Source organism: Mytilus galloprovincialis, chromosome 3 (assembly GCF_965363235.1).
Source record: "Mytilus galloprovincialis chromosome 3, xbMytGall1.hap1.1, whole genome shotgun sequence".
In the NCBI taxonomy this organism is placed as follows: domain Eukaryota; kingdom Metazoa; phylum Mollusca; class Bivalvia; order Mytilida; family Mytilidae; genus Mytilus; species Mytilus galloprovincialis.
In genome coordinates this window covers 26,050,977-26,078,427 of record NC_134840.1, presented here as the reverse complement: position 1 = coordinate 26,078,427, position 27,451 = coordinate 26,050,977, and the positions used below count along the sequence as shown (strand labels likewise).

The 27,451-nt window shown below is 31.1% G+C and overlaps 1 protein-coding gene and 1 long non-coding RNA gene across 2 annotated transcripts in view; one reads left to right on the top strand and one right to left on the bottom strand.

The window, feature by feature from the left end:
• LOC143067546 (nucleic acid dioxygenase ALKBH1-like) overlaps positions 1-27,451 on the top strand; it is a 38,686-nt gene that overhangs the window by 9,685 nt on the left and 1,550 nt on the right. Inside the window, exon 5 of the mRNA XM_076240889.1 lies at positions 26,543-26,736. Within this exon, the coding sequence (XP_076097004.1) occupies positions 26,543-26,736 (194 nt within the window). The remainder of the gene's footprint in view (positions 1-26,542; positions 26,737-27,451) is intronic.
• LOC143067551 (uncharacterized) lies at positions 10,749-19,521 on the bottom strand. Its single transcript, XR_012975971.1, has 3 exons — positions 19,449-19,521; positions 11,642-11,754; positions 10,749-11,010 (listed from the first exon to the last, which is right to left on the bottom strand). It is a non-coding gene; the product is annotated as an uncharacterized LOC143067551 (long non-coding RNA).

Sequence of the window (27,451 nt, the reverse complement as noted above, 5' to 3'; positions counted from 1 at the left end):
GTTCTCTAAAAAAGGGGGTGGGGTGGGTGAATTTTGATGCACGTCAAAGTTAAGACGCCCATGTACTAAATCATTAGAATGTAAGACATATTCACTTTAACTCTTGGCTATTTTATACCTGGTCTTATATAAATAAATTCCCATTTCATCTGGGAACAATTAATTTTATCTTCATTATAAACTTACTACCTAACTAATTTAAAAAAAATAAAATCCAGTACAAAAGGATCATTGCTGAAACACATGAACATATAAAAACATATAAAAACAAAACAACAACACAATGAACAATAAAACATAACAGCCAACACTTTTGACACTTATAACAACATGAACAAGCAAGAGACAAAACTCATTATATGTTAATTGTTTATGTGTTAAGAATCGGAATGTATTGTGTATTGTTGTCATTATTGCCGTCAGGTGCCCTTAATTGGAAAATAAAGAACTTTGAACTTTTATATGTCCCTGATTTCATTTATATAATACATGTACACTCAAGTTTAATATTTTATCTATAAAAATTAAATCTTTTATGAACACAAATTGATACAATACAAAGGGAAAGGGATTATAGGTACTTGTTTCTGACAATGGGGGTTCACTATCCATACTCTTCTTTCCCATATATAAAAAAATAAACCAGATACATGTAGTATCCCCATTGTCATTAACCAATCACCCGTCACCCATTTGAGAGTTTACACAGTGACATACATTTACATGTCAGACCAGAAACTAACAAATTTCAGTGGCAAAACCAGAACTTTTCATAAAGGGGGGGGGGGGGGGGGGCTCCAGTCATGCTTCAGTCCCTATATAATCAACCAAATTTTTACCAACAAGGTCTCAATAGTCATGACAGTGGTGGTTCCAGGATTTAAATTGAGAAAAACTGGGTTGTGAGTGCCCCCAAAATGTATATAATTTTAGCTTGTATTGTACATGTTATGATATTTATGTACACTATAATTTAATTGAATATAAAAATGTTAACGAAAGGATTGTTAACACACAAATCTGCTCCATGTTATGATATTAAACATTGTTATCTAACATGTTTAACACCGCCACATTATTTATATATGTGCCTGTCCCAAGCCAGGAGCCTGTAATTCAGTGGTTGTCGTTTGTTTATGTGTTACATATTTGTTCTTCGTTTTTTCATAAATAAGGCTGTTAGTTTTCGCGTTTGAATTGTTTTACATTGTCTTATCGGGGCCCTTTATAGCTGACTATGCGGTATGGGCTTTGCTCATTGTTGAAGGCTGTACAGTGACCTATAGTTGTTAATGTCTGTGTCATTTTGGTCTTTTGTGGATAGTTGTCTCATTGGCAATCAAACCACATCTTCTTTTTTATATTATACATAAAAAATAATTTTTCAAGACTTGGAAATATTTTCTTTGCCCATTATTGCCTTTAACTTTTATGTATTGAGCAAAATGCTTGAGGCATAATTATTTATAATACTTAGTAAAAACATGTATTTTCTTGGTAATTCATATGGCAAATTTGTATTAATGTGTTGATAATAACAATGCAAAGTTTAATTTTGCTTTGAATAATTTAGTATATAATTTATTTAGTAATTGTATGTACATTTGCTTTATATTTACAGGAAGGAGAAAGATGTTCACTATGAATCAAAAATTCAATACATAGGACTTTTATATATCAACAAAAAACACTTGTACATGTGCATGTGTATGTCATGTATGTGTGATATACATACAACAAGAAAACAGTAATCAAATGGAATGTCAACGACCAGTGTCCAGTAATGTTGAAAGCAAAATGATTTTGATAGAAAACAATAGGACTAGAATATATTATGGGTAAGTAATCCAAAAGTGTCTGTTTAGGGTAAAAACAGTCAGTTATTTACAGTGTGCTATGATTTCAATCCCACAAATATGAAACAAAAACATAATATACATGGTATGCAGACTGTTTTCATAAGGGAATTGACTGAAAATATCTACATTTGACAGTCAGACATAATTATATACTAAATTATTCTTTTTTATATATAAAAGTTGCCAATGGAATAAATTGAGGATGGAAATTATAATTAATGAGATATAGGTAAAAGAATCATACACAGACTTGAAGGTCGAATGGTATTCTTTTAATAGTTTAAAGATTTTATTCTGTTATCTATGCTGTATAAATGTCAAGATAGTTACATTTGGATTTAAAACCTAATTTCAAGAATGAAGGGTACCATAATTTAAATTTATTTTATGATAAAAAAAACAATATAAGGCTTTATAAGGGAATTAACTCTTACATGATGTGCATCATATCCATGCAAATGAAGCGTTTTAATAAATCTGACCATTTTTATACGACCGCAAAAATTGAAAATTTTTTGGTCGTATATTGGTATCACGTTGGCGTCGTCGTCCGAATACTTTTAGTTTTCGCACTCTAACTTTAGTAAAAGTAAATAGAAATCTATGAAATTTTAACACAAGGTTTATGACCACAAAAGGAAGGTTGGGATTGATTTTGGAAGTTTTGGTCCCACCATTTTAGGAATTAGGGGCCAAAAAGGGCCCAAATAAGCATTTTCTTGGTTTTCGCACTGTAACTTAAGTTTAAGTAAATATAAATCTATGAAATTTTGACACAAGGTTTATGACCACAAAAGAAAGGTTGGGATTGATTTTGAGAGTTTTGGTTTCAACTGTTCAGGAATTAGGGGCCAAAAAAGAGCCCAAATAAGCTTTATTCTTGGTTTTCGCACAATAACTAGTATAAGTAAATAGAAATCAATGAAATTTAAACACAAGGTTTATGACCACAAAAGGAATGTTGGGATTGATTTTGGGAGTTGAGGTCTGAACAGTTTAGGAATTAGGGGCCAAAAAGGGGCCCAAATAAGCATTTTTCTTGGTTTTCGCACCATAACTTTAGTATAAGTCAATAGAAATCTATGAAATTTAAATACAAGGTTTATGACCATAAAAGGAATGTTGGGATTGATTTTGGAAGTTTTGGTTCAAACAGTTTAGGAATAAGGGGCCCAAAGGGTCCAAAATTAAACTTTGTTTGATTTCATCAAAAATTGAATAATTGGGGTTCTTCAATATGCCGAATCTAACTGTGTATGTAGATTCTTAATTTTTGGTCCTGTTTTCAAATTGGTCTACATTAAGGTCCAAAGGGTCCAAAATTAAAATTAGTTTGATTTAACAAAAATTGAATCCTTGGCCAAGTTGGGGTTCTTTGATATGCTGAATCTAAAAAAAATACTTAGATTTTTGATTATTGGCCTAGTTTCAAGTTGGTCCAAATCGGGGTCCAAAATTAAACTTTGTTTGATTTCATCAAAAATTGAATAATTGGGGTTCTTCGATATGCCAAATCTAACTGTGTATGTAGATTCTTAATTTTTTGTCCCGTTTTCAAATTGGTCTACATTAAAGTCCAAAGGGTCCAAAATTAAACTAAGTTTGATTTTAACAAAAATTGAATTCTTGGGCTTCTTTAATATGGTGAATCTAAACATGTACTTAGATTTTTGATTATGGGCCTAGTTTTCAAGTTGGTCCAAATCAGGATCCAAAATTATTATATTAAGTATTGTGCAATAGCAAGAAATTTTCAATTGCACAGTATTGCACAATAGCAAGAAATCTTCAATTGCTCAGTATTGTGCAATAGCAAATATTTTCAATTGCACAGTATTGCACAATAGCAAGAAATATCTAATTGTACAATATTGTGCAATAGCAAGAATTTTCAATTGGAGTTATCTTTCTTTGTCCAGAATAGTAGTTGAATCAACTTAAATCATTGTTTTATACAATATACAATGTATATTCACTTTTACTACCAACTGATAAATTAAAACAATCTTTACCATTCAGTGATTACAAGCACTTTCTTTACGTTTTAATATTTTATGATGTATTTAAATGAGTAGTTATTGTTGCAAACTCCATTAGAAATTTGAATTGAGATCAGTTTTGGAATAAGGGAAAGGGGGATGTGAAAAAAAAATTGGGGGGGGGTCAATTTTTTTCATTTCAGATTTCATAAATAAAAAGAAAATTTCTTCAAACATTTTTTTGAGAGGATTAATATTCAACAGCATAGTGAATTGCTCAAAGGCAAAAAAAAAATTTTAAGTTCATTAGACCACATTCATTCTGTGTCAGAAACCTATGCTGTGTCAACTATTTTATCACAATCCAAATTTAGAGCTGAATCCAGCTTGAATGTTGTGTCCATACTTGCCCCAACCGTTCAGGGTTCAACCTCTGCGGTCGTATAAAGCTGCGCCCTGCGGAGCATCTGTTTTTGTTAGATAAGAGAATGACTTGAGCAGACTGTATTGAAGTCATAGATGGCAATAACAATGAAATACAATATATTATAATTATCATTCTTCATTACTTTTTGATTGAATTAACAAACTTAATTTAATAACAAAATATTTCATTTTCAGAAGACAACACATCCTGTCAGAGGAATAATTTTACTGGAGGATAAAAATTTTGATACCTGGAATCAGCAATTTATATGAAATTTGTTATGAGAGATATATTCATGTACAGAATGGTATCCTAGGTGGTTCAAGTGATTATAAGCGGATATTTTTGTTGAACTAATGCAGGATTTAATAAATGAAAGTTTAACAGACTATGGGCTCCAAAGTTTATTAACAAGAGGATTTTTTAAATATGTGAGACTCATCAACATTAAAAAGTGCAGAAGTGAAATGTCACCATATTTATTAAAAAAAATCAGATTATTGACTCGGTTGTTTTCATGAATATTTTGTTTTAAGCAATTTCACTGTTATATAATTAATAAGATTCCACGTTTATTTTATACTTCTGACAACCGAATATTATATCTTCCCTCTGGCCTCAAGTGTTTCCCTTTTATTTTGCATGAGTGTAATATAAAAAAGCTCGCTTTTAGTTTTGGGCAAATTCAAGTTTTGCCATTCCTGAATTATTCGACTTTTTTCCTGGTAAATTAGACATGTACCCACATGTTGTATTTTGCTTTGTTACTTTTTCAAGAAATTGTGGATCAAGGCTGAATTTTATCAAATAAGCTCATTTTTGGATATTTATCACATATCACATACTTGAATAATCTTTAAAATTGAGAATATAGATGGGCAATGTGTCAAAGAGATATCAACCCAACCAAAGAGCAGAAAACGAGCAGAACCAGTAGTATGCTTATATTGATTTACTTCACTTTTGCCTTGTTGTTGAGATTGAGTGAAAGAATTTTTGTTTTGTTAATTCCTATCAATTAGGGGGGTGGGGACTTGTATTCAACACTGCATAACTAAATGTATATCCCATCACCAGATATGAAGCAGCCAACCATACAAAATAGGCCCCCTGTCACTAAAAGGAGAAAAGAGATGCACAACATACAAAATATTCCATAAGGCTAGCTACATTGTATCATTTGAAATTATGTTTCATTTATTTTTATACGACCGCAAAATTTGAAAAAATTTTCGTCGTATATTGCTATCACGTTGGCGTCGGCGTCGTCGGCGGCGTCGTCGTCGTCGTCCGGCGTCCGAATACTTTTAGTTTTCGCACTCTAACTTTAGTAAAAGTGAATGGAAATCTATGAAATTTTAACACAAGGTTTATGACCACAAAAGGAAGGTTGGTATTGATTTTGGGAGTTTTGGTCCCAACATTTTAGGAATTAGGGGCCAAAAAGGGCCCAAATAAGCATTTTCTTGGTTTTCGCACTATAACTTTAGTTTAAGTTAATAGAAATCTATGAAATTTTGACACAAGGTTTATGACCACAAAAGAACGGTTGGGATTGATTTTGGGAGTTTAGGTTTCAACAGTTTAGGAATTAGGGGCCAAAAAAGGGCCCAAATAAGCATTATTCTTGGTTTTCGCACAATAACTTTAGTTTAAGTAAATAGAAATCAATGAAATTTAAACACAATGTTAATGACTACAAAAGGAAGGTTGGTATTGATTTTGGGAGTTTAGGTCCCAACAGTTTAGGAATTAGGGGCCAAAAAGGGACCCAAATAAGCATTTTTCTTGGTTTTTGCACCATAACGTTAGTATAAGTTAATAGAAATCTATGAAATTTAAACACAAGGTTTATGACCATAAAAGGAAGGTTGGTATTGATTTTGGGAGTTTTGGTCCCAACAGAATAAGGGGCCCAAAGGGTCCAAAATTAAACTTTGTTTGATTTCATCAAAATTGAATAATTGGGGTTCTTTGATATGCCGAATCTAACTGTCATGACTGTGTATGTAGATTCTTAACTTTTGGTCCCGTTTTCAAATTGGTCTACATTAAGGTCCAAAGGGTCCAAAATTAAACTTAGTTTGATTTTGACAAAAAATGAATTAGTTAGGTTCTTTGATATGCTGAATCTAAAAATGTACTTAGATTCTTGACAAAAAATGAATCAGTTAGGTTCTTTGATATGCTGAATCTAAAAATGTACTTAGATTCTTGATTATTGGCCCAGTTTTCAAGTTGGTCCAAATCGGGGTCCAAAATTAAACTTTGTTTGATTTCATCAAAAATTGAATAAATGGGGTTCTTTGATATACCAAATCTAACTGTGTATGTAGATTCTTCATTTTTGGTCCTGTTTTCAAATTGGTCTACACTAAAGTCCAAAGGGTCCAAAATTAAACTTAGTCTGATTTCAACAAAAATTGAAATCTTGGGGTTCTTTGATATGCTGAATCCAAAAATGTACTTAGATTTTTTTATTATGGGCCCAGTTTTCAAGTTGGTCCAAATCAGGATCTAAAATTATTATATTAAGTGTTGTGCAATAGCAAGTCTTTTCAATTGCACAGTATTGCGCAATGGCAAGAAATATCTAATTGCACAATATTGTGAAATAGCAATTTTTTTTTTAATTAGAGTTATCTTTCTTTGTCCAGAATAGTAAGCAAGAAATATCTAATTGCAAAATATTGTGCAATAGCAAGATTTTTTTTTTAATTGGAGTTATCTTTCTTTGTCCAGAATCAACTTTAAAATTTGTTATATACAATATACAATGTATATTCACTTTTTACTACCAACTGATAAATTATAATAAATAACATTCAGTGATAACAAGCAGTTTTTTTTACATCTTAATATTTTATGATGTATTTAAATGAGTAGTTATTGTTGCAAACTCCATTAGAAATTTTAATTGAGATTAGTTTTGGAATAAGGGAAAGGGGGATGTGATTAAAAAAATTGGGTTCAATTTTTCTCATTTGAAATTTCATAAATAAAAAAGAAAATTTCTTCAAACATTTTTATGCCCAACCTACGATAGTAGAGGGGCATTATGTTTTCTGGTCTGTGCGTCTGTCCGTCCGTTCGTTCGTCCGTCCGTCTGTCCCGCTTCAGGTTAAAGTTTTTGGTCAAGGTAGTTTTTGATGAAGTTTAAGTCCAATCGACTTCAAACTTAGTACACATGTCCCCTATGATATGATCTTTCTAATTTTAATGCCAAATTAGAGTTTTTACCCCAATTTCACGGTCCACTGAACATGGAAAATGATAGTGCGAGTGGGGCATTCGTGTACTGAGGACACATTCTTGTTTTGAGAGGATTAATATTCAACAGCATAGTGAATTGCTCTAAGAGAAAACAAAAATTTTAAGTTCATTAGAACACATTCATTCTGTGTCAGAAACCTATGCTGTGTCAACTATTTAATCACAATCCAAATTTAGAGCTGAATCCAGCTTGAATGTTGTGTCCATACTTGCCCCAACCGTTCAGGGTTCAACCTCTGCGGTCGTATAAAGCTACGCCCTGCGGAGCATCTGGTTTTTACATGTGGAATTGTTTTTTGTTAGAAGTTATTTATTCAATTCAAGGTAATAAATACAGTTACCTTTCAGTAATATGAAAATTAGAAAGTTGGGGTATGATCAATGCCAATAAGACAACTCTCCACCAGATATCAAATGTCTAAAAAGATTAACTTGAACAAAAAGCAGTTAGTGAGCCACATGTATAAAAGACCCTGTTACATGACACAAGACAGGCTGAAAAGGAATATTCTGCATCTGTATGCAAAAGTGAAAATATGTTTAGAAATAAATGCATGTGTAGCAATGGATGCAAATGAATAGTCAATCCAGACAAAATCTGCAACGTTTTGGCGTATGTGGTTTATGCACAAAATTGTCAACCAAATTTTACATACTTCATTCAAATAATTTACATTAAAGAGGACAACAAAATAAAAAAAAAAGAACAGGGCTAATGGGTATAAGGGCAAAGCACCCAGGGCGAACAAGTACATAGGCGGATCCAGGGGGGTGGGCCCTTACATGGGAAAAAATTGGTTGATTATTTAGGGAATCAATGAAGCATGACTGGAGCCCCCCCCCCCCCCCCTTTAGGAAAAGTTCTGGATCCGCCACTGAAGTACTATTGTGAACGGACCAGGATTTCTTTAGAATACCCACCACCTACTTTGAATAGAATTGGTCATCCCTCCTATGCATAGATATATTGATAGTCAGTATGTCAATGCCCCAAGAAACTGCAAAATGAATTTTTAATAAGTTTTTAAAGTCATGATGAGTTTGAACCTCCACTGTAACCGGAGATTGAGAACCATGAGCCCTAAAAATGACACATACCTCTGACAAAATAAAAAGAGCATGCCCCTGCCAACGCCCCCTTTTAAAAATAAGAAACCAAACAAAACACACAACGATAATTATATTAACGAAAGGAATATCAACAGCTTTTCTATGACCTAATCAGATTAAATGTTCATTAAAAACTCAGCGGCAGGTAACAATATTCACGGAATGAATCTTGTTTTTTATAAGTTACTTTGAAAACTTTTAGTTAAAGTACGATCATGATTTCAACAAATCAGTCGGGGTCCCATGATGTGTAAGCCTAACACTCTAGGGTACCAAGTACGGTATAACGTTGGTATGGATTCAACATATTGCATGCCTTCCTTGGCATTAAGATTAACAAAATTGCTACAAAGAAGAAAAGAATCCAACTTTTAATGACTTTTTACGTTGGCATTTTCGGCGCCGGAAATTGACAACGTTTATCTATATACTGACACAACTTCGGTTGAGGTCGATTCCGGCAATTCTGCTTAAAAAATCACATCCAGTAAAATTTATTGATGTCTTAACTATGTTAACATATATTTGATATGTTTAAACTATTTTTAGTGGATAATTTTTTCGAGAGATGAATTACTATCGTGTTCTTCAGAAACAAGGTAAAGGGAGGAACAGGGCCCCCATAGTGGGGACATACAAAGTAAAGATGACCATTCTCCATTTCTACTCAATAGAAGTGCCTAATTTTTTCAAAACACATACATTTTGTACCAAAGATTAGCATATGAAAGTTTTAAAAAAATTGAGTCGGAGATTTTTTAGAAACACCTCATAATTTTAGCATATCAATAGACGTACACAATGGAAAAATAGCCAAAAATGGCGCCTTCTTCAATTTCGAAAAAAATCTATAATTTTACAATTCAGTGACACAGACTGCTATATTTAAAGAGGTTTTATACCTAATGATTCACCTTTTCATGATATTTGAATAAATATTTACTTTAAAAACAGAAACTCTTCCAATTTTCAAATCTACCGACCATGCAAGAAAAAACCTATAAAAGATTGAGACCCCTACTTTAAAATGGGAACAAATTTTTGCCCTGGCTTGGACACCTCTGTTCTTTACGAATTTCAATGCCAAAAACTCGCGAAAATAGGTTGTAAAAATTTTTAGCAAATCGAAGGATAGGTATTTTTTTGTTCCTATTTTTGATATAGCCATTTAATCCTATAGTGCAGAAAATCAAAATCCGAAATTCTATGTTCAGATGTAAAAAAATAAGATTTCCTTATGTTTCAATGATAAAAAATGAAAATAATATGTAAACTCATATATTTTTCTCATGTAGATATGCTTAAAATCGACAGTATTTATCGTCCGCACTTTGCCGCAAACGAATTTAAAAAAAATACAAAAGCGCGCCATTTTTCAGTTGACGTCGGCCGACGCAAAATAGTCCAATTTTCGGCGTAGGACTACTGAGCGCCGCCGAATCACATTTTAGCCGAAAAGGCACATCCGGTTGTCCTACTGTACACAGGTTAATGCGTAGTGTCAAATTGTTACCTGTAATCTAAAAATAGACAAACTTTATTTGCGCAAATAATTTAGCGGAACGAAACCCTTGTTGAAAACACATAACAATAAGTTCGTTTTCCTTTTCTGTCAAAACTCCGTAATATTTATCGATCACCTTACTAATGAAATGGACCCGTCCAAACGTCCGCAACCTCAATCGTAACAGCAATAACAAAATTAAAGTACATGGAGGAAAATACATGGAGGAAGATACACATAGGGCGTAATATGCACCAATGAGAAGAGTTGTGCCTAAGGCCAATCGTAACTACTCGGCCATTCTCGCTACGCAGTACAATAGTGTTATTTCTTCGTGCAACCAGAAAGGCCGAGTTGTTCCGATTGGCCTAAGGCCTGAGGATTGAGGAGTAGATGCCAAGTCGGTCCAGATGAAGAGATATTTACAATTTGGAATTTTCTAGTTTATTAATACATAGATTGAAAAAAAGTACGTCTTTTTAAATATCATGATCAAAACTGGGTTTGCATAACAAATGTCAGATGAAACCATTATCCTCGTCTTTTCAGTGAACAAGTCTACTACGTTTGTTGACACTCGACGGTTCACCGTTAGCTACTTCAGGAAAAAAAATCAACTTTACTAAAATCTTCTTTTCTTCATAAAATAGTCACCTGGAGACCTTCACCTAAATTGTAAATATTACACTTTTTGATTGGATGCTATTTTAAGGACGTTATTGAAGGATCTTTATATAGTAACAAATAGGCATTTCCCAAAAATTGACTTGGCAAAGAGAGATAACTCTTATTCATTTTTATTACTTACTGTAAAAAGTTTGATTAAAAATAACTATAGTCTCTTTCTTAAATCAATATCTGAAAAATAAAAAAAACCCATTATGTTGACAGAAAAGAACAATTGAACAAATTGTGATCACATAATCTTCGATACAATATTTGAATTATATTTTTTATCATCAACATTTTTTTTAATAAATTCTAAGTTTTTTTTCTACAAATTAACTTAAAATTACCACTCTTAAAACTGTATGAATGGGAAGGTTTATTTGTTATATATTATATAGCTCTGGTTCCTTTCACTGATTTGGCTATACTTTTTTGACCTTTTGGATTATAGCTCTTCAACCTTAATAAGCTTTGAATTTATACTATTTTGTCAACAGCATCACTGATGAGACATGTATTGTCGAAATGCACATCTGGTGCAGGAAAATTGGTACTGTTACTGTTAATGTTATTTTTATTTGTTTTTCTTATTTTGTGAGATCATGTTTCTGGATTCTTTATGTTTTTCATACATTATTTGTAACTCTTCAGATTTTAGCATCACATTATTTTCAATTTTTTATTTTTAAGGTATATTTTTGATTTGAAGGGTCATTTTGACTCCATCATGGACATACTCCTGCATGTCCAAGTTTTCCTTGTAATTTCAAAAGATAACATCTTAAAATATTTCAATTTATAGTTATTGAAGAACACTTACATAATCTTTAAAGTCCCTTCACTTATGTCATTTTTCAATTCCTTCACTGTTAAGTCATACTTTTCAAGGTTTGTGTTCTCTATTTGGCCCTCCAGTTCATTCCAATATATTACCTGTCAAAAGAAATATATTCTTATTTTAGCTTTTGTTAAAGTAGATTCAAAGTCTTACTTCACAACACTGTATAGTATTAGTGAACAAATAACTTTTCTCAAATCATTATTTAAAAATAAAACAAAAGCAACACAATAATTAACTGGCTGAAAGCAGCAACATAAAACGACATGAAGCAACATCAACTTAAAAATGCAGTATTAAGTAACACAAAGCAACATAAGGTAACTAACATAAAGCAACATAAATTAACACAATTAGCAACACAAATTAACACAAAGCAACATAATATATAAAAGCAATGCAACATATAGTGACAAAATGCAGCATGAATGAAGCAATGACAGAGCCACAACTTAAGCTATGAAAGTATTATTGAACAGTGAAATAAAACTAGCGTTATTTTACACTTAGGGGAGCAGACTGAAGTAGTCATTCTTTATGGCAGCCTTATCAGTAATTTGATTGCAATGAATTAAATTGTGTTAATTAGCATATAAAAGAGTAAATTTTTGTAGTAGGTTTTAATTTTTATTGTCCAAGTTTATATGGTTTGATATTAAACTTTCAATTTGACCAGTTCCATTGTACACAAGTCGCTAAAATATTCAACAGGGAAAATTTTACGTACTTGAGTATAATGGAATTACAAACATGAAAAAGATAGACTTGGAATTTATTTTTAAATACTGAATAATTGCAGTCCCATATATATATATATACATGTATCTACAATCTATATATATATATATATATATATATATATATATATAGATTGTAGATACATGTATATATATATATGGGACTGAATAATTGCAGTCCCATATATATATATACATGTATCTACAATCTATATATATTGCAGTCCCATATATATATATACATGTATCTACAATCTATATATATATATATATATATATATATATATATATATATATATATATATATATATATAGATTGTAGATACATGTATATATATATATGGGACTGCAATTATTCAGTATTTTATATATATATATGCATTTATATAGCTGAGTATGCGCTTTATTGGCTATGCTCATTGTTGTAGGCATACAGTGACCGATATATTTTTTGTCTTTTGCGGAGAGTTGTCTCATTGGCAATATCATACCACATCTTCTTTTTTATATATATAAAATAACTACAACGTGTAAATATGTGTAAACCCTGGAAATTAAGTTTATACAATGTGTGAAATATTGTATTCCTACCATAACTTGTGAAGGGATTGGGTGTGATGATGTGTTGTAATCCTACACCTTGGATGTAAAATGATATATATATTTAATAATAAAGTGTGTGTTAAAAATTGCATGCAACAATTGCAATAAAAACATTTGTGAATATATGCTTCAACAATGAATAAGGAAGGTATTTTGTTCACCTCAATGAGATGACAGGAATGAGATATTTGTTATATTATTATTTTCCCATGGTGACAATGTAAGTCTTATTTTTCAGTACACCATTAAAACAAATGTGAAACAAGGAGTCTTCATGCACGCCAGATAAATCAGAAATTTTTTTTTACCCTAAAAGTTTTTCTGCGTGCGGCATAATGTACAATTTTCCCATGGTAGGTTGTCAATTCTGACCCCTCGTCCCAAGTATGGGTTATGTACTTCTTGTTAAACCAGCATGGTGGTTTAGATATTAATTCATGTTGTGTTGGTGCCGATGGAGTTGCTGACTGATTAGGTTTTGGAACGGATGATGATGATGATGACGATGATGATGGTTCAGGTATAGATGATAACTGATCAGGGTTTGAAATTATGGTTGAAGGAGCTGGCAATGGTGATGATGGATTGTCATTGTTACTTAATATTGCACTCAAATTGATATCTGCATCTACCTCCATTGGAACTACAATGGCATTCTCAAGATTTGAAATTTTGTTTTCTTCTTCCATCAAATTTATCAAATTTTTCTGTAATTGCTGTATATCTAAATTTTTTCGAAATAGTGCTTTGTCACAAATTTGTTTTTCAACATCTTTTCGGAATATAATTTGGGTTTTTAAAGCATTCAACTTATCTTTTTTAAACTGCAATGCCTGAATATACCTGTTCATTTCAAATTCATTTTTCCATTTCCCCCCCATTTTCTCAATTTGGTTGATTACATCTTTTAAATGTTCTTGTGATTTTTTTAGTTTGGCCTCTTTTTCTTCAATTCTCCCTTTGATAGTGTCTCTCCTTTCCTGTTCTAAGTTTATGTCATCAGCAATAGATTTTTCTTTCAAAATTTCTGCAGCTTTTCTGGCCTGGGCCATAATCATAATCTTATCCTGTTCATTTTTCTCCCCTAGCCAAGCCATTGTCTTGTTGTTTTTTAACATTAACTTCGCATTAATAGTGGTCAAACTTATGTTGGGCGAAATATTTTTTTGGCGGTCGAGTTGTCCCATCATCCTCTCTAAAGAAATATTATTAGATGGACAAGTTGATGACTCTTGAATTGTTTTTACAGATGGATTATGAAATTTTCCTCCTGGAAGATAATTTGTGAAAAATTTTCGACATTTACTTAATATAGACGATGCCATTTGTCCAAGACATTCTACAACTGTAGAATATGCTATCAGTGGTTTTAAAACTGCCAAATTAAAAGTAGAAATATCAGAAGGATGACCTGGAAACATTACATATTCTGTATCTAAAAGTAAAGCGGGATTTTTAACGATTTTTTCTAATTCATCAACCAAAGTGTTGTAAGTAGTTGCCATTTCCAGTGCAGGTTTGTTCTGAGATGCCAAAGAAAAATAAGGCGCAGTAATTTTGATGTAGATGATTCCAATAGATTGTATAATTGCCGTGATTACTTCATTCTCAAATAGTTGCAGAATAGATGTGAGCATAAAATTCGGTTTATCTTTTGAAGAAGTTATGTATGTTGTCAGCAGATCTTTAAGACAAAAAGTACCACAAGCATTATAAAATAGAGTATTGAACCTATTGCCCACAAAGTCTAATATCGGGACATGTACTATATCATTTTCACGTAAAAATGTTCTACAAAAAAGGGGGTCTCCAACTTTGTCACTATGAAATAACTTGGAAACACAGCGTATCAAATTATGAGAGTATGATTCCCCTTTGTTTCTGAATAAATTCTTAAACTTCACATCATGCTTCTTTTCAATTTCCTTTGCAACTTTTTCTACTTCATCGGCAAATTGCAATAATGGGTGTACGGAGCACTGAAACTCATTCAGTTCACTGTCATTTGGCAATTCCTTGGATTTTAGTTCACTAAGTAGCTTGTTGGATTTTAACTCCGTTGCACTCCTGTCTGTCATGCAGTTTGTTAATTTCCCAACAAATTCCTTAGTGGATGAAGCCTCATTGACCATATCTATTGTCGCATTAACATATTTTTCTGCTGTCCCACTTGATATCTCTTTTAATCCTGCAAAGCATATGTTTGATGATTCTCATATAATAATAATACTAAGTGTTCATCCGGTCTTGTCATGAATATGCATGAAATATTTGCCACTGGCTGATTTTTATTTCTTTCCCATATTTTTAATCAATTTTATGATACCTTAGATATGTTCACAGTTCACAACTAAATCATATGACAGAACATTTTGGTGGGTCGGTGTTGTTGTTGGACCCCTATTTGTGACCAACCGAATTAGACTATTTACATGCTTTGTAACCACATCAGCAACATAACATGTCCCACATGTGGAGCTGTTTTTGCTTTCCTTATTGGAGCACCTGAAACTACCCCTTATTTTGGTGGGGTCCGTGTTGTTGTTGTACCCCTATTTGTGAAATTTCACGCATGTCATACAAGTGAGAGGTTAAGCACTATAAAACCAGGTTCAAGCCACAATTTTCTAATTTGAAAATGCCTGTACCAAGTCAGCTATATAAAAGTTATTGTCCATTTGTTTGATGTGGTTTATCATTTGATTTTGCCATTATATTAGGAACTTTATGTTTTCAATTTTACGCTTAAGTTCAGTATTTTTGTGAATTTACTTTTTCACTGACATTTCCTGTTCATCATTGCTCAGACTCTTTTTATTTAACACGGTTAAATCAAAGCATATTCACCTATATATGGCCAGGTGTATTACTTAAACAATTTTATTTTTAATCTATGCACTGTAGACTGTGGATCTTATGGCAGATTAAAGATATCACATTGACAGTCATACCACATCTTCTTTTTTTACATGAACTAAAAGTAATATCAATTACCTAAAGTAAATTCTCCTGTGCTGCAATTTATTTTCGCACCATAAAATTGTCTCCCTTGTTTTGTTGTAGCATCTTTCATTATTGTCAAATTGTTAGAATGTTTGATTGCCTCTTCAAGTTGCTTATTGCATATTGCTTTGGCCTCTCGTGAAATGTTATGAATTGATGCAACTGAGGGCAAAGTGTCTATTTCCTCTACATTAAAAATTTGGCATATACTGGCAATCACATCGGAGATATTTTGCATTGGCACATTTTTTGAAATGCATGCCAATACACATTCCCTGATTTTATGGGAGAATGGATTTCCTCTACTGTTTTCTTTCACCGATGTTACAGGCATGACAGGTTGATCTGGTTCATTCATTTTGATGACTTCATTTTGCCAGTAAGTAATTTCATTCTTTAATTCAATGCTGTCTAGCCTTGTCAAATTACACTGGGTTCCCCTGCTGATTTTGGGTAATGTTTTTACTGCATCTGTTTGTACGTACTTTGCTGTTGATTTTGGCCTCTTGTTCAAAACTTTTACAAAATCGATTTCTTTCTTCAAATTTTTTATTTTCATATTTTTTCTTTTCACCTTTTTCTTTTCATTTGACAATTGTATGTATAATACCGAAAGTTTCTTTTTCAGAGATATAAGTTTATGCTGAGTGTCCAAATTTGGGCTGGTTGGTTTAATGTGAAATCTCTTGGGAATTTGGAATAAATGTTTTTCATAGGCATCAGCTTCTTCATATCTTCGTCTGGTTTTTAGTTTTCTAAGATTAGCAATCACAGATTTGATTCTTTTGATTAAACTGGTTAAATGAATCTCATTTTCATTTTTATTCAAGACAGAGCATACCCATCTATGCAGGATACGCTGACTTCCTGCTCTAAAATGCGATTTACTTTCATGAAATAATTTGATCACATGTTTATTTGTGAGAGTTTCCATGTGAAATGGAAGAGGAGGAACGTGATCCATTATGTGCAAGTTTATTACCTTTGTATAAAAAGTGTGCTGTAAGTAAGACACATTTTGTCAATTCTAATTGTAAAATAAACATCTCTTATACATGTTACCCATAACACATGTTCTTTTATTTATATGAACTAAAATTAATATCAAATACATAAAATTTCAATTTCATGAAAGGGACTGTACTCTAAATTAATTTTTGGTAAATGATCTGACAATTTGTAAAAGTAAAGATTCTAGCAAACATCATAAGTGTTGGAATATCCAGTACCACTAAGATAAGTTTTGCTTATTGAATCATTGAATCAATGTCAAACATGTTAAAGAATTTAAATAATTCATATTCCAAATTAGTTTTTAACCTGAAATAGTGGTAAAATGTATTGAAAATATTGTGCAATAACAAATATCAAAAGCATGTGATTTTTATAAAAAGCTTTGGGAATAATTTCTCACCTTACAAATAAATTGTAATTTCTTTATATAAATAATTCTGGTCTATTTAGAAGTCATTTCCATTATTAAACATTATATGCTCATTTGCCATATTAGGTTTTCTTCATTGGTAGCTAAAAGTGTGTAATATATCCAGGAGTTTGCAATTTCAAAATTTACCCAAATAATATCACAGATTTAGAAAAACTGACTGACTGATAAAAATTTTCAAACACAGAAAAATATTTATAAATACATTGATTTTAATTGACAAAGTTTTAAAATATTTTCATAACCATTATTTAAAATAAAGAGCTGTTGTGATAGTAGGAAAATGCAAGTAGCTATTTCATCATAAAAACCAGAGTACAGTAAAAGAAATCTAAATCCAAATGTATGTGACGTCATCACAATGATAGTTATACTCTAGCGTTTATATAGACATTGATAGAAGACAAATAAGATGTAAACAAGAGTCCTGAAATAAACAGAAATTTATTTTTTCAATTTGTTCAGACATGCAATTACAGAAAAAAATAATTCAAGGTAAAAACCATTGAAAAAATTGTACTCATAAGTTTGGAATTTAAAACTGATTACATGTCTAATTGCTTGCATTTTGCAAAACATAATTTTTAAAAATGTAATTAATATAAAATGAACACATAAAATTACACCACTTTACTTCATTTTCTTGAATTTGATAAGGGAAACAGAATGGGATGAACAATCTGTATCACTATCTTCATCCCGTTCACTTACCAAACTCTGGAAACGAAGTATTCCTCCTTCAAAATCAGTTGGCCATTGAGTCTCGGCATCACTGAAACTTGGTTCATCTGATGCTAAAGGCAATCCATATACAAAACCAGCTGGTGCTTGAGTTTCAGCATCACTAAAGCTTGTTTCCAATAATTTTAGGGATGGTAAGCCATCAACAACAGATGGTAATTGAGTTTCAGTATCACTGAAACTTAAAACACCTGCTGCTGAAGGTAGTTCATCCTTAAAATATATGGAAGGCTGAGTTTCAGTATTGCTGAAACACGCATCAACTAGTTTTGGATATGGTGTACCAAAATAATCATTTGAGCACTGAGTTTCACCATTACCTAAACTTAGACCACCTGATTCTGAAAGGGGTTGGTTGAATATGTGTTCTCCATCAGACAAACATTGGCTATCTAAATCATCATATTTCTTTGAGATATTTGATGACTCAGTTAACCAATGTTGATCTAAATCTAATTCCTCATCAACTGAGAATGACTTGCTTTCAACAATTATTGAAGCAAATGATTCATTATGTTGGTGAGGAACTTCAATGTCTTTGGAATCAGAGGTTATCCAACTTTCACTATCACTAAAATGTGATGGTGAAGTAGGAACAGCCTGTGATTGCCATGAAAGTTCAATTGAATCTGAAAACCTGTTGCTTAATGCAAACAGAGAATCAGAGGAATCAATGGTACTAGGTGCCCCTATAGTACTTGCTCTTCTTCTACAATTACAACAGTCACAATCTCCTAGATAGGTACAAACATTAGATAATTCCTCAGAAATATTGATATCTGGAAGTACATTACAGTATTCTCCAAAAAGAAACCTATACATAATGGCATCACGAGCATTCGTATAATAAGGAATAACTTCTGTCCAAAATTGACATCTTGCCATTGTCTGTAAAAACAGATTAAAGTAACTTCTTAAAAGATAATACATCTTAATTCATATTAATAAACAGTTGCAACAAGGAATTAAAACTATGTGTTTAAAGAGTTTTTTGGGTCATCTAGCCAGCACCTAACATGAAATTAATTTGCAGCCAAAGATTTTATCAGCAGTCAGATGAAATATTTGTTTGTTGATAGAAATTTTTTTTTAAATAAAGGGCCATAACTCTGTGTACCGATTATGGTGTAAGAATATGGATTGTTCAATTATGCCTTAAAATAAAATACAGCAGTATTGAATTGCATGCATGTTTCCCTCATCCAACCATAATTCATTATATGATTCTACAATCAAAATATTGAAAACAAAAGGTACTTACTTAACAGTGAGGTAAAATATAAATTTTCTGTATCTAATATAAATATATGGTCTTATAAGGTTGCAGATTCTCTGTAAAATAAATAATATATATATACATTTACCTTACCTCCTATAGATTTATAGAGATATGATTGGTTAAAGGACTACACTATGTATATTTGATATAGGGTGTCCTAAAAAATATACAATTAGCAACCATACATGGTTTAACTTACCATATGGTGTTAGTGAGGAGTTATTTCCCTTTCAAAACATAAATAATACCACAACCCTTCATAAAAACAACAACCCTCTCACCCAATATTGAATTTACTGACCCAATATATCCTATTAGGTCACTAACACACCATTAAACTAATATTATCAATTATAATTTTTATGAGGCAAATTTAAGTTTTAAACAGAAATTTGGCCAATTATAAAGGGGCATAACTCCATAACGGTAACGCTTGTCCACATGTGTCAACTGTTGTGAATGTCATGTTATTTTCTAAAGTCAGCAAATAATTGAGAGATATATATACTATGCATGCAGGTTCTTCTGATAGTGTATCCACTGTAACACAAAATTGATCTATGTGTTGTGGTAATGTCTTTATTTTTTTTGGTGTGTTTTTTGTCTGCCTTATGTGCATCAAAGGATGAAGAGGATTAAGTAAGTAAGTAATAAGTGTGTTTAAGAATTTAAATTTAACTTGCGTCAGTTTAAAAAAAATCTATGAATATGTGCAGATTTTCATTGATAAAGGGAGGTAATTTAATGTATTTATTTTTTTTGTGTGTTAGGATGGATTCTTTGTATTTGGTTCCAATCAAATAAAGCAGTATTGCATTGCATGCTAGTTTAACTTATCTATCCATTGAATAGTCATGATAATCTTACAATTAAAAACCCTAAAAATTTAAGTACTTACCTCAACAGCAATATTAAATATAAATTTGTGGTATCTTAAGGTAAATAGTTAGGGTCTTCTAAACTTGATTCTCTGTAAAATAAATAAAGAATATATACATTTATCAATTATAATTCAAATTACTTAGCTGAAGAAAATAATTGGATTAAGTATCTGAAAAAGTACATAATAAAGAACAATAACTCTTTGTTTATAGTCTGGCAACTGCAAACAACATGAAACAATTATTAAATGTAGGCAATAACTGTTTTTTGTCTGCCTTATGTGCATCAAAGGATGAAGAGGATTAAGTAAGTAAGTAATAAGTGTGTTTAAGAATTTAAATTTAACTTGCGTCAGTTTAAAAAAAATCTATGAATATGTGCAGATTTTCATTGATAAAGGGAGGTAATTTAATGTATTTATTTTTTTTGTGTGTTAGGATGGATTCTTTGTATTTGGTTCCAATCAAATAAAGCAGTATTGCATTGCATGCTAGTTTAACTTATCTATCCATTGAATAGTCATGATAATCTTACAATTAAAAACCCTAAAAATTTAAGTACTTACCTCAACAGCAATATTAAATATAAATTTGTGGTATCTTAAGGTAAATAGTTAGGGTCTTCTAAACTTGATTCTCTGTAAAATAAATAAAGAATATATACATTTATCAATTATAATTCAAATTACTTAGCTGAAGAAAATAATTGGATTAAGTATCTGAAAAAGTACATAATAAAGAACAATAACTCTTTGTTTATAGTCTGGCAACTGCAAACAACATGAAACAATTATTAAATGTAGGCAATAACTGTTTTTTGTCTGCCTTATGTGCATCAAAGGATGAAGAGGATTAAGTAAGTAAGTAATAAGTGTGTTTAAGAATTTAAATTTAACTTGCGTCAGTTTAAAAAAAATCTATGAATATGTGCAGATTTTCATTGATAAAGGGAGGTAATTTAATGTATTTATTTTTTTTGTGTGTTAGGATGGATTCTTTGTATTTGGTTCCAATCAAATAAAGCAGTATTGCATTGCATGCTAGTTTAACTTATCTATCCATTGAATAGTCATGATAATCTTACAATTAAAAACCCTAAAAATTTAAGTACTTACCTCAACAGCAATATTAAATATAAATTTGTGGTATCTTAAGGTAAATAGTTAGGGTCTTCTAAACTTGATTCTCTGTAAAATAAATAAAGAATATATACATTTATCAATTATAATTCAAATTACTTAGCTGAAGAAAATAATTGGATTAAGTATCTGAAAAAGTACATAATAAAGAACAATAACTCTTTGTTTATAGTCTGGCAACTGCAAACAACATGAAACAATTATTAAATGTAGGCAATAACTGTTTTTTGTCTGCCTTATGTGCATCAAAGGATGAAGAGGATTAAGTAAGTAAGTAATAAGTGTGTTTAAGAATTTAAATTTAACTTGCGTCAGTTTAAAAAAAATCTATGAATATGTGCAGATTTTCATTGATAAAGGGAGGTAATTTAATGTATTTATTTTTTTTGTGTGTTAGGATGGATTCTTTGTATTTGGTTCCAATCAAATAAAGCAGTATTGCATTGCATGCTAGTTTAACTTATCTATCCATTGAATAGTCATGATAATCTTACAATTAAAAACCCTAAAAATTTAAGTACTTACCTCAACAGCAATATTAAATATAAATTTGTGGTATCTTAAGGTAAATAGTTAGGGTCTTCTAAACTTGATTCTCTGTAAAATAAATAAAGAATATATACATTTATCAATTATAATTCAAATTACTTAGCTGAAGAAAATAAGTGGATTAAGTATCTGAAAAAGTACATAATAAAGAACAATAACTCTTTGTTTGGGTCTGGCATCTGCAAACAATTACTAAATGTAGGCAATAAGTGTGTTTAAGAATTCAAATTTTACTTACTTTGAACAGATAAAAAATATCTATGAATATGTGCTAGCAAATACAGCATTATTACATTGCATGCTAGTTTCACTAGTCTTATAATTAAAAAGGTAAAAGCTTAAAGTACATGTACTAACCTTTACAGCGAGAATAAATGTAAATTTCTGGTATCTAAATATGTGGTCTTCTAAACTTGATTCTCTGTAAAACAAATAAAGTTGTTTAAAGTCTGGCAACTGCAAATAAAGTATAAATACATTTATCAATTAGAATTCTGGTTTGTTTTCAAAATTACTTGTATAATTATGTGCTTTTGGAACTACCTGCAATAACACGTGTTATTTCTATGTGATATAATTCAAAAGAGAAGTACATAATCATGATAAGGGCAATACATCAATAATGTTCTGAGAAATGCATTCATTTAGTTTAAGAAAATGTGAATGTGTTGTCAAATGTGGTGTGTAGAGAAAGAATCCCATTTTGTATAATTTGCTGCAGTATACAGATGTATATACATTTTTTTACACTGCATGAAGTTGTAAGTGGCAAATCAAATAATTTTATGGGCCGCACCCACTGACTGGCTCAGAGGGGTCCTGCTCTGGTCATGTGTCAGTGATTCTTTATATAATTGATAAATGTTTTACTCTGGTTGTCATCTGTTGCATTATATATTTACAGTACATAAGGTTGTAATTTGTTGCAGTATATTAAAAATTTACAGTATGTCATGACTTATTAGGTTGTCAATTGTTGCAATATACATGAACATCCCTACATGTATCTAGTTAGTAATATTATGGCTAAGCCTATGGAAGATTGATCATTTAGTTTTAAATAAATCATTAAACAATTAGGACAATTGATCATGGCTTTGAATTGTACTCATGATAATCATTGATATTGATCCTTGATTGCTGCATAGATATATCTATGTGACCCTTAGGCAAAGTTTACAATTAGGTTAATCATATTTGATAATCTGTAAGGTAAAAGAAAGGATTGTAATCAGAGACCTCATTATGAGTTAAGGGTGACAGTTATGTTTTGAATGACTACACCCCCCCTTTTTCCCCTCCTTTTGTCAATATCAAAGTTTTTATATAAAATTTTGAAAACAGGATTTCATCATTGAATATATATTGAATGATATTCTCCATAAAAACCTTTTGGGCAATCTTTATCATTCTTTTGAAAAAAAAATGACTATAGATCTAGGGGACAAAATTTTCATACTCAAAATGAATTTTTTTCCCCACATACTAACACACCATTTTTTGGTCAAAATTATTACATCAAAGAATAATTGGTCCCTATATATACGAAAAATAAAGGTACTTTAAGGTATAATCAATTCTTTATTACATTTTTTGAACTTTAAAAAAAAAAATCGTACCTTCTTCCGCAAAAACTCTCTATAAGAAATCGCTTTTTCTCAGATAACATGCTTTAAAAATAATTTTTACCTGTATTTATATTAATATTGTTTTATATTATCGTCATGCAATATCCTTTCAAGTCCAAATAAGTTGTTCAATAAATGATAATAGGTATAACCAACCGTCGTGATTCCCGTGCGTAATAAGAGTGATGACCTAAGCAATTTTAAAGTCATTTTTTTCCTGGAGTTATCTACCCTACCTTATGCTCTCTACGAAAGGAGGTCGTTTTCTGAAGTAGCTAACACCGTGTTAGCAATTTTATTTCACATGTTTTCGAAATATTGAAGATCATTATTCGCAATGTTTCCTAAAAATTGATAAATATCAAAGCAACGTAGAGCTGTTTGTTCTTGTTCATATAATAAAATTGAGAATGGAAATGGGGAATTTGTCAAAGAGACAACAACCCGACCATAGAAAAACATACAACAGCAGAATTAAGGTCACCAACAGGTCTTCAATGCAGCGAAAAATTCCCGCACCCGGAGGCGTCCTTCAGCTGGCCCCTATACAATATATATACTAGTTCAGTGATAATGATTAAATGTCATGTTTGTCTGTGATGACCCCCCTTTTCGGGATTGCATGAGAATTGTAGTTATCTCGTACCCACATGCACTTGTTTCTATCCATAGGAAGGTCGACTATCCATATAAAACTATTTATATGGATAATCGACTTTCCTATGGATAGAAACAAGTGCCGCATCAGAAGGACACATATCAACTGAGCAATAATGTTTGGAACTTAGTTTTAAAAATGATGACAAAGTAACATTATGAAAATATTTTTATTAAGCTGAAATATACATTTATTCTTTACATGTTTATGTCTTGTAAGATATTTTATTTCTTTCCCGTTTTTTAACATTTGCGTCTGGAAAGTTGAAATGTTTTAACTTAATCATTTGTGTTAATGGTTAAATATAAATTAATAATGAAAATTGTTAAAGGGGCACTAGCTACGATATATATAAAAAAATAAAGTATGATTTTTTTTAGATCAATCATTAATCAAATTGGAATAATGAAATAATAATTTGCTTTTAGCAATCAATTTCCTTTAATTTTGTTGAAATAAGCGATTAAACATAATTTTTGACTGATTCACTTGCAAGTGAAAACGTCATCATCATTCTAACCGGTATTCATGTGAACTTCAAGTTAACCCCTAGCTAGAGATTGACAACGCATGCATTGTACGTGTACTGGTTATTTAAAGAAAAAGAATGTCAACAATAAAAGTGAAACTACGGTACATCATTTGATTACTAATTCGATGCACATAAAATCATTCTTATATGGTTAAAAACAATGAGAAACATCTATTTTTAATTTATAAAATAAAATCAAACAGACCTATAAAAATGCAATTGCACGTGTTGGTTTAATCTATTCGAAATCTTTATTGTTGTTTACATCGCTTATATGGTCATCTGAGGTCAAATCGATAGTTAATTAGATGGCGTCTGGACTAAAATACACACGAAACGAACCTATATATTATTTACCCCATGCTCTGTAAACTGTTTATTTTAGATTTTTGATAGTTTGGATAAATGTTTTGCATTGTTATAAACCAAATATGAGAATTTGAGTCAAATCGGTTACAATGAATTTGACAGCTAGTGCCCCTTTAAAATTAAATCAATAAAGGAAATTATTGCCCAGTTACAAACACTACCAGGGGATAATCCATGATGATTTCTTTTTGAGTTATATGTTTCAGCACATGTATATTTGACCCCAACTTTAGCCTGGTAAACGTGCTGTCTCCTTGTGAAATATAAAACATATTAAAAATGACTTTCTGCTAAAGTCTTTTATTTATATAAAGTTAAAACCTTCTTACTTTAACTAGACAACACTCATCATGTCAGGTTTAATTCTTGTATATATGTGGATGAAAAATAAAAGTCCCCAAACATTAACATGGCAGCAATTGCTTTTACAGCCTTTAAGGCTTTGATTTCCATTTCTTTTTATTATAAAAGTATAAAAATAATGCTAAATGGGATTTCAAGTAATGGGTGCAATCAACAGTTTTTTTCTATGACGTCATATTTTGAGGGACCATGTATAAGTGACCCTTAGTGGTGGACTGATTAATAAAGATACTTGTATAAAACTAGATATCACCGGAATCAGAATGTTTCTAAGTGTACTTTTAATGGTATAAAAAAGTTTTATCCAGAGAAACTGGGAAGAACATTGCCTTATTTAAGCTTAAAAAACCTGAAATCAGGTCATGTGCACACCCCTGAAGACATGATACCTGCACATTTTTCATAATCAAAATTGTATGAATTTCATAGATTTTTACCTGGTCTTTCAAAAAATTCATGCTTCAGTGTACGTTCGCCTGCTCCGAAAAGAGCTACAGTGGCTGCAAATAAGTTATCAATTTTCACTGCCAAAAAAACAGACTGTTTACAGTGTTGTCTCCCCTCAAAACATGTATATTTAATCTAATTTTTTAAATTAGTTTAATCATTCAACCTGCTTTAATTGAAGTTAATTAACATATCTTTACAACCAAATACAAAAAACATGATACTTTTTCACCAATTATGTCCCTCCATGTCTATTTTTAGTTGGGGAATAACCCCTAGTTTTTTTATACGAAACTGTTTATAGCACCCAATGCAACCATTTAGTGCAAAACACTCAGTTAATACCTACAAATATTAAAATTAGTCCTTATATAAAAAAAGTACTGTTCAAATTGAATCATGCACATCATACATTAGTTCTGAGGAGTGCATTATTATAAAAAAAAAAAATTAAAAAAAGGTAGGATTGTTTTTTTACCACAAGATAACTTTCTTCTAATTTAATTACAGAAATATTATACAGACAAACACAGTGAATTTCCAGTGGACCTTTCTAGGCTCTGTAAATATATAGCATCAGTATTAGGTTACCTATCGTTCACTCCAGAGGCTGCCATTGTTAATTATTATCACATGGATTCAACACTTGCAGGACATACAGATCATTCAGAATTAGACCATGATGCACCATTGATTTCAATAAGGTATGCTTAATATCCTTAATGTTTAATATTCAGTGACAGATCTTGAAATTTCCATGTGGGGGGGGGGGGGGGGGGGGTTACCGACTGACTTAAAGGGGACCTGCTCCAGACATGCTTCAGTGACTCCCTATATAATCAAGCAGATTTTTCCAACAAAAATGGGGGGCTGAATGCGACTATGATATTCATACAAAAATATTTCTATTATTTAAAAAGTTTATCCAAAATATTTTACATTTTACTTTTATAGAGAAATCAAATACCAATTATTCAAAGAATGTTTACATAACATAGAAGCAACATTTTATGGTTATTATGCAAGAAGTGACATGCTTAATTGGGCAATAATTGACCTTTCCTTGGACTTGGAATGTTTGATATACCAGGCAATAGTACTTGTGAATCTGATCTTAATCCAAAGACCATTTTAAAGGGTACCTTAATGTGACCTACTGTGCCCCAACAAATTTTCAGACCCTATGTCAGTAAATGATAACACATGAAGGTCTGGATTTTATCATTTTGCTGATGAATTTATAAAACTCTTTATCCTGTATTGTAAATGCTACAATTTTATAATGTTTATACATGTATCATTTTATAACCAATAGCATTTCAACACTATTAAAGATTTTTCCTGTAATAAGTTTAAAAAAAAGATATAGTTTATATCATTCTTGTTATATCACCTTTGTTGAAATTGATGAATAATCTT